This window comes from Balaenoptera physalus, assembly GCF_965194825.1.
Source record: "Balaenoptera physalus genome assembly, chromosome: 7".
NCBI classification, from domain to species: Eukaryota; Metazoa; Chordata; class Mammalia; order Artiodactyla; family Balaenopteridae; genus Balaenoptera; species Balaenoptera physalus.
The window spans coordinates 32,054,724-32,067,438 of NC_138886.1; the positions used below are offsets into that span (position 1 = coordinate 32,054,724).

Consider the following 12,715-nt stretch of genomic DNA (forward strand, 5'->3'; position numbering starts at 1 on the left):
CCTAGCCTGTATTTTCATCTAACCAGCTTCATCACTCACATTCAATTCCTTTATTTTCTCTAAGCACACTAAAACATGAATATTCGTTCATGTTTTGAACCCTTTGTATGAGCAATTCCTCTGCCACTTGAAAGCTCACAAACCTGGTCTTCAGTCAGGCAGATTCTTCTTTATAGAGTACTGTTCAAATACCACATGTTCCACAAAGCCTTCCCCTTCTTTTCCAGGCAGAAAGAGTCACTCCATTATCTGTGTCCTCATATTACTTTGCTCTCCTTTTAGGGTACTTACCATGTTTTACTGTGATTTACTTGCTTTGAGTATCTGAATTCATTAGCCTGAATGGTTTACATGGGTAGATCCGAGAGGCCTAATATTTTTCTACGTATGGCACTGACACTCAACATACAACAGGCATACACTTAAACGTTTGGTGAATGAGTGAATTTATTGCATGTTTCCTCATATAAGCACCACTCAGCAACATAATAAGCGAATTCAGTAAGCTTTACAGAATTTGTAGAAATTCTCACCATTGGGCCTTTTTTTGTGCTGAACCTTGCTAACACCAAGGGTTTTAACAATAAAATGGAAAGCATCTTTAGGGGGTTAATTAAAGAAACCCTCGTAAACATCTTTTTTAGTGATTAACCTTAATAAAAGACAATCTCAAGTACTTGAGAAATGTATGGATAACACATATGTACTCGAGTAATTTCCTCAAATATTTATTAGTCAAGTTTCTCACAGGAGCTGGCAATGGTCCATTCAAGTCTGGAGTATCTATGCTGCTAAATTAAAATCTTCATGCTTTGGCTATCCTATGTACAGGTGACAAGACTGACATTGTTTTGGAGGTTAAGAAATTGAATGTAATTTCCTCTGAGGGGACAAAAGATTTCTTCTCCTTAGGAAACAACTTCTAGACTTGTTCAAGAGCTTAAACAAAACTCAGTTGACTAGTTTTGTAAAATGTACTATTACAGAAATTTCTTTAGTCTGGAAAAAAACGTAAACATAGTTTATTACTAGTTTGTACCTTCACCATAGAAAAAGCTTAAAATCATTCTTGTGGAATGTCTGATTTTCATGGCATCGTCAGATGGTTGAGCAGTGAGTCTGAAGAGACAAAGCTGGGGCCATTATATGGAAGGCTGAACTTTATCAGGTATTCAACAGGATCTGCTGAAAATATTTCAGCAGAAAAATGAAAGACAGTTCTTGTGGCAATGATGTGAGGAATGGCCTAAAGTGGGGGAAGATGAGGTAGGGGATGTGAGGTAATAAAGTCTTTTACTAGAGTGATGGTTATGAATATATTTAAGAAATGAACGCAACTAATATTCAGACAATTAACAAGACCCAGTAAGAGGCTAGATGTAAAGAATGGAGAATCCCTGGCTAGAATGGGAGAAAGCAGCCACGCCTGAGTAAAAGCTTACTATAAGAGACAAAGCGACAAGTAAAACTCTTATCTCCTGATTCCCCATCCAATTCTCTTTCCACTATAGCTGTTGACTGATTTGGAATGTTAAAGCTGGTCTGAAAGACCACAAGCTTCAGCAGGCAACCTGATATGGCGTAACAAACTCAGTTAAATTACTTTGTGGATTTTTTTTTCTTAGACCATGGTTACAATTCTAGCTTTTGTGCTAACTAGCTGTAATCTTAGGCAAATCATTTGCCTTTGACACCTTTTAAGTTTTTATATGAATTTATTTCTTTTGTTAATATTGCATAGACGTTTTTCTTGCCTCCCACAATAAATAATTTCTTTGAGGGCAGTAATATGGACTATATGTGGATCTTTTACCATTGATTGTTTACAATACCCAAGAAGTGTCTCTGTAAAAGGGTGTCAAATTAATGAATATAAATAGTTGAGAACATCTTGTTAGAAACAACATGAAATGTTAATAAAAACACAAACAGAACCTGAACTGTTCACATTAATTTAGGCTAGGGGGGAAGCTTCCCTACCTTTTATTAGGCCTCTGACTACTTAAGAAGAGTTTCTAGCATTCATAAGTACCTGATAGCCACCGCCATGTTATACTTTATTATGAGAAGAAAATGTCCCATTTCACAGGAGAACCATTTCCCCATGCTTTTCTTCATCCTTCCTCCCAAAGATTTCATGTGGCAGCAACGAAGGGCAAGGGGGACCCTGAAAATGACTTTTCCGTTTTTAACACAAAGAATGGCTTGGTTTGGCTTCTGTGACATTCACTGGAGAAAAATGTTATACATTTTATGTACAGCTTCTTGTGATTGATAGATAACACCAGTATTCAATCCTTACTCCTGTGCAAGCTACTTTAGGGCACTTACGGGCAGGCAGGCAGCCCACAGAGGAAGGTTTCTGGATTCGCAGAACTCTCCCTATACAGCCAGCACACCCCTTTTCTGGGGCTTCTTAGGTTACTGGCTCCAGCTTAGGTGGGTAGGAGAGCTAAATCAGCAGAAGAAAAGCAAAACTGAGGAAGGAAGAGAGAAGAGGTCATAAGGACAAGGGAGCATAGTCTGCGACTGATAAACACTGAGATGGCTTTTTTTTAATGTGATTTGTAAAATGTCTTTAGAGGCAATTCCAAAAGAGTTTCAAAAATATTCTAAGTAATACTAGCATCACTACAGTAAGTGCATGGCCTCCCAAGGGTACCATTTTAAAGGATAATCATTTGATTCTATGAGTTATGATTGTTTTAAAAAATATTAAAGTTTATTTTAAAATTCAATATAAAAAGCACTGCTTAAGTGATGGCTATGACTCACAAATATAAGGAAATTTGTAGGATGTGTGGGTGGGATGGAAACACTATTTATAGTCTAAGGACCAAATTCAGCACTATGTACTTCTGCATTGGCCACCATTAAAAACTTCGAGGCTGCTGGCCATTTGGTGAGGAAACAGAAGATTTTAAGAAAAGTGCAAATGAATGGCATGTGTAATTTCAAAGCAAGCCTGCCTTACAGAATATATGGGTGTTTGGGTGAAGCACAGTGAATAGCCCATCTCAATTTTAATATACAGAAGCAACACAGTATGAGAGTAACAGAAGTTTTTGTAGTTCAACAGACCTAGTTTACATCCTGGCTTCACCATTTTGTAGTTGAATAACCCTCTGCAAATTATTTACCTTCTCTGAGACCCAGTTTCCTTACCTGTAAAATGCCTAGTGAAGTGCCTGGCAAACAGAAAATACTCCATAAATATCAGTTCCTCTATAAGGGTGTTTTTTTTTTTCAAACTAAGGGTCAAAAAACCCTTTGGTAGATTATGAAATCAATTTAGTAGGTTACAACTAGAATATTTAAAAAACTGAAACAATAAAAAACATCAGAGTACACTGCACATAATGGCAAGTATTGTTCCATAATGCACATGCTGAGTTTTGATATAAATGCATTTTTTACTGTGGATTACAACCAAAAAGTTTCAAAGTCTCTGCTCTACAGAGAAATTCTCAGATTATTTTATTAAAAAGGCTTTAGGAATGCTGCCTTGATCCAAATGAGACCCTGTAAATTTTAAGAACTTAAAGTGTTCCTTACCTTCTAACTTGTTGCAGTAAAAATAAGACATGAATCATAGAGAAGATGAATTTAATCTGATACAGTAGGGCATTAAATTCAATTTTAAGATTGGTTTCTGTGTTATATTGACTAATTTATACTTCTAAACACTTTATAGTTTATAGGTATATCATTTATAGTTGATTAAGCACATCTAGAATTTCTACAAGAAGTTGGCTATTAGGTTCTATTATGGGGAAATTAGATACAATTTCTAAATAATTTTAAATTATAAAACTTTTTAAAAGGATTGTAATTTGCCTAAGCATGAAGACTGTTAGAGTAATATTCAAATCCTGATGAGTAGTAAAAATCAAAGGCCTATATGAGCACATACAGTGATGTCCCACACTGGCTCAGTAAAAAGGAGAGCTCCCAAAACAAACTGTGAGGGTCAATAACAGGCCTCCTTTCTCCTTCATGTCTTGAGGTAAAACCAGCCTGACAGTATAATGAGTCCCTAGTGCTGTTAAGATGGTGAGCTAGCCAATTTTAGGTTGGCAGAATAAGAATTTTAGGTTGGCTGAAGGGTAGAATACTAGAAATGACAGAATTCAACGATACAGCTGAATCTTGATATAACTGTATCTTAAATTTATAATTTTAGCTGACGAGGCCAGATTGGCTATCATTAGAACCCATGGGACTGAAGTTTAGGAATCTTGTTTTATATTAGCGTCCTGGGCAATTCTGATCCTCATTCTGGTTTGAAGGCCCTGTGTTAAAGGGACAGCAAGGATCAGAAAATATAAAAAGAAGGAGTCCAAAAGTATTTATCCCAACCTGTAAGGTTGGAATAAATATCACATATCAAATACTGGATCAGAATCTGACACTTACTCAAAGTACTTCCTTCTTGGTATTATATTAAAGATATGAGTCAGCAGGTAGCAATACTTGATGTTTTCCAGTTATTTAAGAACAATGAGAAATGGTGTGTTGCCTCACTGGAATTCACTGGTGAGAAGCAAAAAGTATGAAAGAGAAAGGTCTCTTTAGATTAGATATAGAAGTAAAAGGTAGCAATCAATAAAAGTTATTAAGAGTAAACTCAGCAAGAGAGAAGTGATAAACCATTCAACTACCTGATGAATCCATTTGGCTCCTGAGCAGAGAGTTCACACCTTCTGTGGTGTAGGTGCCCTTTCCTCTGTCCTCAGAAAATAAAGAATAAGGCAAAAGGTGGTTCCTTCCTATTTCAAATGAGTTGAGGGTACAGGATGAGGCTGCCTATATAATCTTAAGTTCTTTTTTTCTAAATTTAAAACTTTTCTGCTATTTGAGATAGACAGTGGGTTGGGCTGAGCCATGCTTGCTCTCAATGTCAAGTGTTGAGATTAGCACCACAAATCCTCCACCAGGACTGAGTCTTGGCCAGGCTTTGTCCACCATCAACCTTGAATGTGAGAAAAGGCAAGCATGAATGCCATTCTTGGGAAGAAACAGCAGCTGTGCAAAGTGAAGGAATCACAGGAGATGGCAAAGCCTGGGGAAAAGGATGGTAGCAACAGAAGTGAGGTAGAAAGCTAGTTCTTAGCTCCTCCAAGTGCCAGCTTAAGAGACTTAGGGTCAAACACTCCCTGCACGGCAAGTACATGAGCCCCCTGAAATTGTAAGATGCCCCAAGAAATGATCTGGTGTTCCCCCCTTGCTTATTTTTTAGCTCAAAGTCTAACAGTGTTGGAAGTATTTGGAAATCGACACCTCTCTCTCACTTTCTTTTTTACCTAGAGGTTACAGTAGAGGATGAACAAAGATGGCAGCCAATACCAAAAAAAAAAAAAAAAAAAACACCCAAAAACAACAACAAAAAACCCAAACATTTGTTATAAAGCAGAAACTGACACACCATTGTAAAGCAATTATACCCTAATAAAGATGTTAAAAAAAAAAAACAAAACAGATTATGAGAGAAGTCTGCATTACACATGGGTAGAATTCACCCCATAAGTCAAAGAACTTTTCAAAATTACAAGGGAGGGAAGGCAGAGGGGACTAGATATTTGAGGTGTTAAGAGACAGGCTGACAGAGCAAGCTTAGTGACTGGCTTTATAAGTCTACCACTTGAGACTCTGTGTTCTTTATTTACAGAGAGGCAGAAAAAAAGAGTTCAGAGAAGAAGCCAGGGTCCTAAATTAAGATATCTGAAAGAGAAGTTGGGCCTCTCTTTCCATTTTCTTACACTATTTGTTTCCTTCACTTGAAAATATTGTTAGACCAAATTGCAATAGGGCTCACCAAATGGACTCCGTTATGCAGTTTACTCATGCACCTTGCTAGATCCTGATTTCCCTATTTGATACGAAAAGCTGAACTTCCATTCTTTTCTCTGCTAAAATGCCTAAAAAATCTATATTTAGGAGATAAAGAAGCATATTTACAATATGCTTAGCCTTGGAGTCTCCAAGTCAGGGTTATGGAAAAAACTATTCTGAAAACTATCCTTCCGTAACCCAACATGTTCACACATCACAAGTCCTTATCAAAGTTATGGTTGGGTTTTCACATTTCCAGGTAAAAAATCTGTTCCCTGGCAGTCCTTAAACTTTATCTGACAAATACTGTACACCCTCAGTCCAGGCTCCTCAATCTCTAACATCCCCATTAACACCCCAGCAAACAACAAAATACATCCACTTATCACAGTTCAATCCCACTTGAGCATCTACAGCCACTATTTTGATATAATCATGTTCCAAAAGCTGACTGAGTGTCCAACAGCAGCAAAGGATAGACATGTTGGCGACAGTAATACTGAAGTTTGGTTTTTAACTGCATTTTTTGTCAGTTTGGCTGGGAAGATTTGGACAGCTGGAAGTGAGCTTCTCCATCATTTTCTGTTTCTTTCTTTGTAACAATTTTCCACCTGTGAAGCCCAACACCCCACCACCAAGTGCAGCTGCAATTCCTGCCACTTTGAAGCCTGCAAGGAGGCCAATCGGACCCCCCACCACTCCTCCGATGAGTGCACCTGCCACAGGCAGAGCTGCCAGCTTGTATTTTGCAGCCTGTAAAAAAAAAAAAAAAAAAAAAAATTCAATTTAGAAATTGAGTTGAGAATATCTCCCTGTGGTGATGTGCATTTTCCTCTCATTATTCCTGGCAATGCCTCTTTAACTCGTGGTACATAATTAACCTTAGAGATTGTTCTGGGGTCAGGGGAGGGGAGAAAATATTCCACAGGTACTACAATTGCTCCAGATCTCAGAACTTGGAGAAATGAGCTACAAAGAGTAGACTGCTATAAATTGATTTTACTTGCAAAACAATCAATCCACTAACTATCTAGCTGGCTTATTTAAACAGTTTCAGCAGCCACAGATACTCCCAAAGCTTTTAAATTGCAGAGATTATTTCGTGCGAATACCTGGGGTTAAAAGCAACATTCTATGGGAAACAAATGGACCCACTCCATGTGTGCTGTCACGTCCTTACAATTTTGCCCCTATTGGATTCTGGAAACCCTCTCTATGCCTCTCCCTGAACTCTTGCAAATATCCCCTTGTAACACCAAATGCCTTAAAGTAGGGCTTCAGTTTATTCTCTCGTTGAAAAAATTTCTCTCCCAACAGAATGAATCTTAGAGCAGAATATTACAAGAGCCATTGATTTCTCACACTACCTATGTGTCATTTCTTCCTTATTTTCTTAATTGCTGGTTCCCTCAACATTAAAGAGAGCAGATCAATTGGGTTAATACTAGGGATTCCTGAGAGCCAGAGTACCATTGATTTGTCAGCAGGAGCAGAATCTTACCTTCCCCAAGTTTTTGGTTCCCTCTTCAACATTCACAGCAGCACTGTTGACATGGTCTTCAACGCTGTCAATCTTCTCCTGCTGAGACTAGATGCAAAGGAATTATGAGTGAGCGTTCCTGCTGGGGAGCAGCAGTCAGCCAATACACACTATTTTAATTCCTGTAATCAGAGCCCTGGGTACTGCAGCCTTGCAGTCTTAATAGCAGTTCATTAATAGCATCTGATAAACGATGTCGAAAGTACAAATTCACTCATATGAAAAAAAGAGGGTGACTTAATTATTAGATAAGAAGAGGGTGGCACCTTTATAGGAGAAAGCATCTCACACTAAAATTCAATCAAACATACAAACATATTATTCTTCAAATGAATCTACTTTCCAGGAGGAAAAATATCTAAATAAGCATTTACATGTCAGGTTGGGTTTTACAGAAAAAAACAAAAACAAAATCAAACCAAAAAGCCTTTCTAACTTACCTTCTTTGAAGATTCAGTTTAAAACAGGCAAATTTCCTTAAGAGTTAAATGCCCTTGATCCAATAAACAAAAATGCCCTTGATCCAATAAGAATATAATATGGCTTGATCTGCCATGAAATTGTTCCACCTGTGATATGCACTAGGGGGTAGTGAATGAATTTACTGTCCCGTTTTACACCTGTACACTTTAATACATTTTAAAATCGTGACAAGTTAAAATGTTTCAGATCCAACATATTAATAAAGCATTCTACATAAAAAGGCAACACCTGTGCTGACACAACAGAAACTCATGGAATCTCTGGGAAGAAGGAATGTTTAGGTCATTGAGTGCAATTTTCCCCTCAGCTGTGTGAAGCCTCACTACACTTCTGACAAGTGGCTACTGAATCTCTGCTCAAACACCTCCAGTGACAGGAACTCATTACTTGACACAGGAACACACTTTTATTTATTAAAAAAAAATTTTATTTTATTTTATTTATTTATTTTTGGCTGTGTTGGGTCTTTGCTGCTGCGCGTGGGCTTTCTCTAGTTGCGGTGAATGGGGGCTACTCTTCGTTGCGGTGCGAGGGCTTCTCGTCGCAGTGGCTTTTCTTGTTGTGGAGCATGGGCTCTAGGCACGCGGGCTTCATTAGTTGTGGCACACGGGCTCAGTAGTTGTGGCTCACGGGCTCTAGAGCACAGGCTCAGTAGCTGTGGTGCACGGGCTTAGCTGCTCTGTGGCATGTGGGATCTTCCCGGACCAGGGCTCTAACCCGTGTCCCCTGCATTGGCAGATGGATTCTTAACCACTGCGCCACAGGGAAGTCCCACACTCCCATTTTTAAATCAACTTATTTATACGAAATTTACATATGATAATACGCACCCAATTTTTAGGGCATATACTTTGATTAGTTCTGACAAATGTATAAACCCATGTAACCACGATCACATCAATGTATACACTATTTAGTTTTTGTTTTTTTTAATTCACAGAAAAAAACAAGAGGATCCCTTTTTGATCCCAGCTAAATTTCAACTTCTACAATGACTGTGAAATAATTCAACTTTAATCCTGAAGTATCTGATTGCCCTTATATAACTGACCTCTTCATTTATACTGAAGCGATTATAACTAACACACTGTTCTAATTCCAATCATTTCATTTGAGAACATGAAACCCAAACAACACATCTAATTTTTCTCCACAGTTGCTACTTATCAGTATCAATGACATTCTTTCCCTTCTCATATCCTTTTCACTACTGGACCTTTACATGGTATCCCTTCCTTCCCATATTCTCCACTACTATCTTGACATCCCTAACACAATCCCTAAAAAAGTTCTTTATCAGTTTTCCTTCCAACATCTCTGTCAGAGCAAATACAACAGTGGTTCTCATGCATGAGTGTGCACCAGAATCACCTGGAGGACTTCTCAAAACACAGGTTGCTGGGCCCCATCCCCAGAGTTTCTGATTTAGCAGGCTTGGGATGAGGCCTGAGAATTTGCATTTCTAATGAGTTCCCAGGTGATGCTGATGGTGCAACTCCATGATTCTCATACTTTAAAAACCACTAGCATCTATACACCATAGGATTAAGGGCACAACCTTTGGTCAGATGTCCTGTGTACAAATCCCAGCACTATCACTGTGCGCCCTTGGACAAATTACTCGAGCTCTCTAGGTGTCAGTATTCTCATCTGCCAACTGAGGATAATGATACTTACACTCACAGAGCTGAACTGAGGATAAAATGAGACAGTGTCTGTAGAGCATGAGGGTAAAAATTTGAAAAGTCATTGTATCTTCCCAAGAAAGCTTAACTCCCATCTTTTCTATCAAAAAATATATCAACCAAAAAAAAAAAAAAAAAAAAAAATATATCAACCTTTTTCCTGTGATGCTTGAAAATATCTGGGGCACTAAAACATTAAATCTCTCCTAGCATTCACTCATTCATTCATTCAATTTTTATTTTCCTCAGACAATAAAACTTCTTTTATGTTGGCTTTCTTTTTCCAACCCAAAGAGGCATCAAGTGCCAGTGCTTGTAATATTCAACTTGTCTTGATTTCTGTCATTATTTCTATTCGGGACACCCCAACACTTTCAGTTCTTGCCAAAAAGTCTATGCTAGCAGATAAATCACAGTTATAAAATATCAACCTTCATATCTTGACTAGTTGAGGAGTAGAGGGAAAAGCCAACATGTCTCCTTTCTCTCAGCCCCAAAATAATTCTGCCACGATGGTAGAGGCTGCCAGGATTATTGCCATTTCTATACTCCAAGAGTGATTTCAAGACCTCAAGAGACAAAATATTTTTAATGCTTTTTTCTAAAAAGGTTGGATACTGAAGCTCTATGACCTTTTTTCAATAAAGTGAAATTTTAAAAAGTTTTTAATATTTTTTTTTCCAAGGGTGTGGAGTCAAGATGACAGCATGGGAGGACGCGGAGTTCACATCTTCCCACAACTAGGGCACCTGCCGGACGCTGGTGGGGGACCTTGAAGCCCAAGGAGATGGGAGGAACCCCCAAGCGACTGGGTAGGATGTGGGGGGGAGTGAGGGGGGAGGAGAAGTGGAGGCCGGACAGGACCGGTGCCCCTGAGGGGTGGCTGGGTGAGGGGAGGGGTTCCCACGCCTGGAGGGACCCTCAGGGGCTCGGAAGACCAGGGGAGGCGCGGTGGGCATCTCCCCTGCTCACTTGGGCCCCAGGAAGCCTGCTGGGCTCCTGAGCCTGGTTCTCTGCCCTCTGGGGCCCCCTCCGGCCGCATGGGTCCTAGGGGCGTGGTAGGGAGGGAGGGGTAGAAGAGGAGGAGAGGTGGACAGTGGACAGGGAACCCTCTGGGACCAGAGGATCAGGGGAAGCACTGCAGGCATTTCCCCTGCCCACTCGGCCCTGGGAAGCCTGTTAAGTTTCCACGTCTGGTCCCCTGACTTCTGGGGCCACCCTCTGGTCACATGGGTCCTAGGGGCATAGGAGTCAGGGGGAAGAAGAGAGGCTAACAGGGAGGGACACTTGGGGTCAGAGGATGGGGGAACACGCCTAGCATATCCCCGACCCACTCGGGCCCAGGGATCCTGCTGAGGTCCCGGACCTGGTCCTCTGCCCTCCAAGGCCAAAGGCACTCCTGGGCCCCTCCTTTTCCAGCCCTGTGGGACCTAAACATAGGTCCCGCCCACCACCTAAACCCCGCCCCTACCTAAGCCCCATGCCCCACAGCCAAGGCCTTTTCTGGCTTTTTTTTTTTCCTCCTCCTTTTTGCTATTGTGGTTGTTTTACCTTCTGGTTGTTGTCTCATCTATATATTTTTTTTTTGATAAATTTATTTATTTTATTATTTTTGGCTGCGTTGGGTCTTTGTTGCTGCACGTGGGCTTTCTCTAGTTAGGGCGAGCAGGGGCTACTCTTCGTTGCAGTGCACGTGGTTCTCATTGTGGTGGCTTTTCTTGTTGCAGAGCATGGGCTCTAGGCACACTGGCTTCAGTAGTTGTGGTGCGTGGGCTCAGCAGTTGTGCCTCGTAGGCTCTAGAGCACAGGCTCAGTAGTTGTGGTGCATGGGCTTAGTTGCTCCGTGGCATGTGGGATCTTCCTGGACCAGGGCTTGAACCTGTGTCCCCTGCACTGGCAGGTAGATTCCTAACCACTGTACCACCAGGGAAGTCCCTCATCTATATTTTTATTTTTTGTAACATATCTGTTAGTTTTCTAATTTATTTTATTTTTTACTCTTTGTTATTGTTCTGCTCCTTTTTTTTTTGCCACCCTGGACGGCTTGCGGGATCTAGGTTCACAAGCTGGGGGTCAGGCCTGAGCTCCTGCGGTGGGAGCTCTGAGTCCGAACCACTAGACTAACAGAGAACCTCAGACCCCAGGGAATATTCAACAGAGTGAGGTATGCCAGAGGTCCTCATCTTGGCACCAAGACCCAGCTCTACCCAACAGCCTACAAACTCCAGTGCTGGAAGCCTCAGGCCAAACAACCAGTAAGACAGGAACACAATCCCACCCGTCAAAAAAAAAAACAGGGATGACAAAAAATATGTCACAGATGAAGGAACAAGGTAAAAACCTACAAGACCAAATAAATGAAGAGGAAATAGGCAACCTACCTGAAAAAGAATTCAGAGTAATGATAGTAAAGATGATCCAGAATCTCTGAAATAGAATGTAGGCATGGATCGAGAAAATACAAGAAACGTTTAACAAAGATCTAGAAGAACTAAAGAACAAACAGAGATGAACAACAAAATAACTGAAATGAAGAATACACTAGAAGGAATCAATAACAGAATAACTGAGGCAGAAGAACGAATAAGTGAGCTGGAAGACAGAATGGTAGAAATAACTGCTGAGGAGCAGAATAAAGAAAAAAGAATGAAAAGAATTGAGGACAGTCTCAGAGACCTCTGGGATAGCATTAAACACACCAACATTTGAATTATAGGGGAGCCAGAAGAAGAAGAGAAAAAGAAAGGGTCTGAGAAAATATTCTAAGAGATTATAGTGGAAAACTTCCCTAACATGGGAAAGGAAATAGCCACCCAAGTCCAGGAAGCACAGAGAGTCCCATACAGGATAAACCCTAGGAGAAACACACCAAGACACATATTAAACAAACAAACAAAAATTAAATTCAAAGAAAAAATATTAAAAGCAGCAAGGGAAAAGCAAAAAATAACATACAAAGGAATCCCCCTAAGGTTACCAGCTGATTTTGCAGCAGAAACTCTGCAGGCCAGAAGGGAGTGGCAGGATATACTTAAAGTGATGAAAGAGAAAAACGTACAACCAAGATTACTCTACCCAACAAGGATCTCATTCAGATTTGACGGAGAAATCAAAAGCTTTACAGACAAGCAAAAGCTAAGCAAATTCAGCACCACAAAACCAGCTTTACAAACGC

General features: G+C 40.1%; 1 protein-coding gene across 4 annotated transcripts in view; it reads right to left on the bottom strand.

Moving 5' to 3' along the window:
- Nucleotides 1-3,592: 3,592 nt before the first annotated feature.
- STX17 (syntaxin 17) overlaps nt 3,593-12,715 on the bottom strand; it is a 93,559-nt gene continuing 84,436 nt past the window's right edge. For all 4 annotated transcript variants that reach the window (XM_082468767.1, XM_082468769.1, XM_082468768.1 and 1 more), the window contains exons 7-8: nt 7,334-7,420; nt 3,593-6,585 (exon numbers count right to left, since the gene is read on the bottom strand). In XM_082468767.1, coding sequence (XP_082324893.1) covers nt 6,346-6,585; nt 7,334-7,420 — 327 coding nt within the window. In that variant the 3' untranslated portion in view covers nt 3,593-6,345. The remainder of the gene's footprint in view (nt 6,586-7,333; nt 7,421-12,715) is intronic.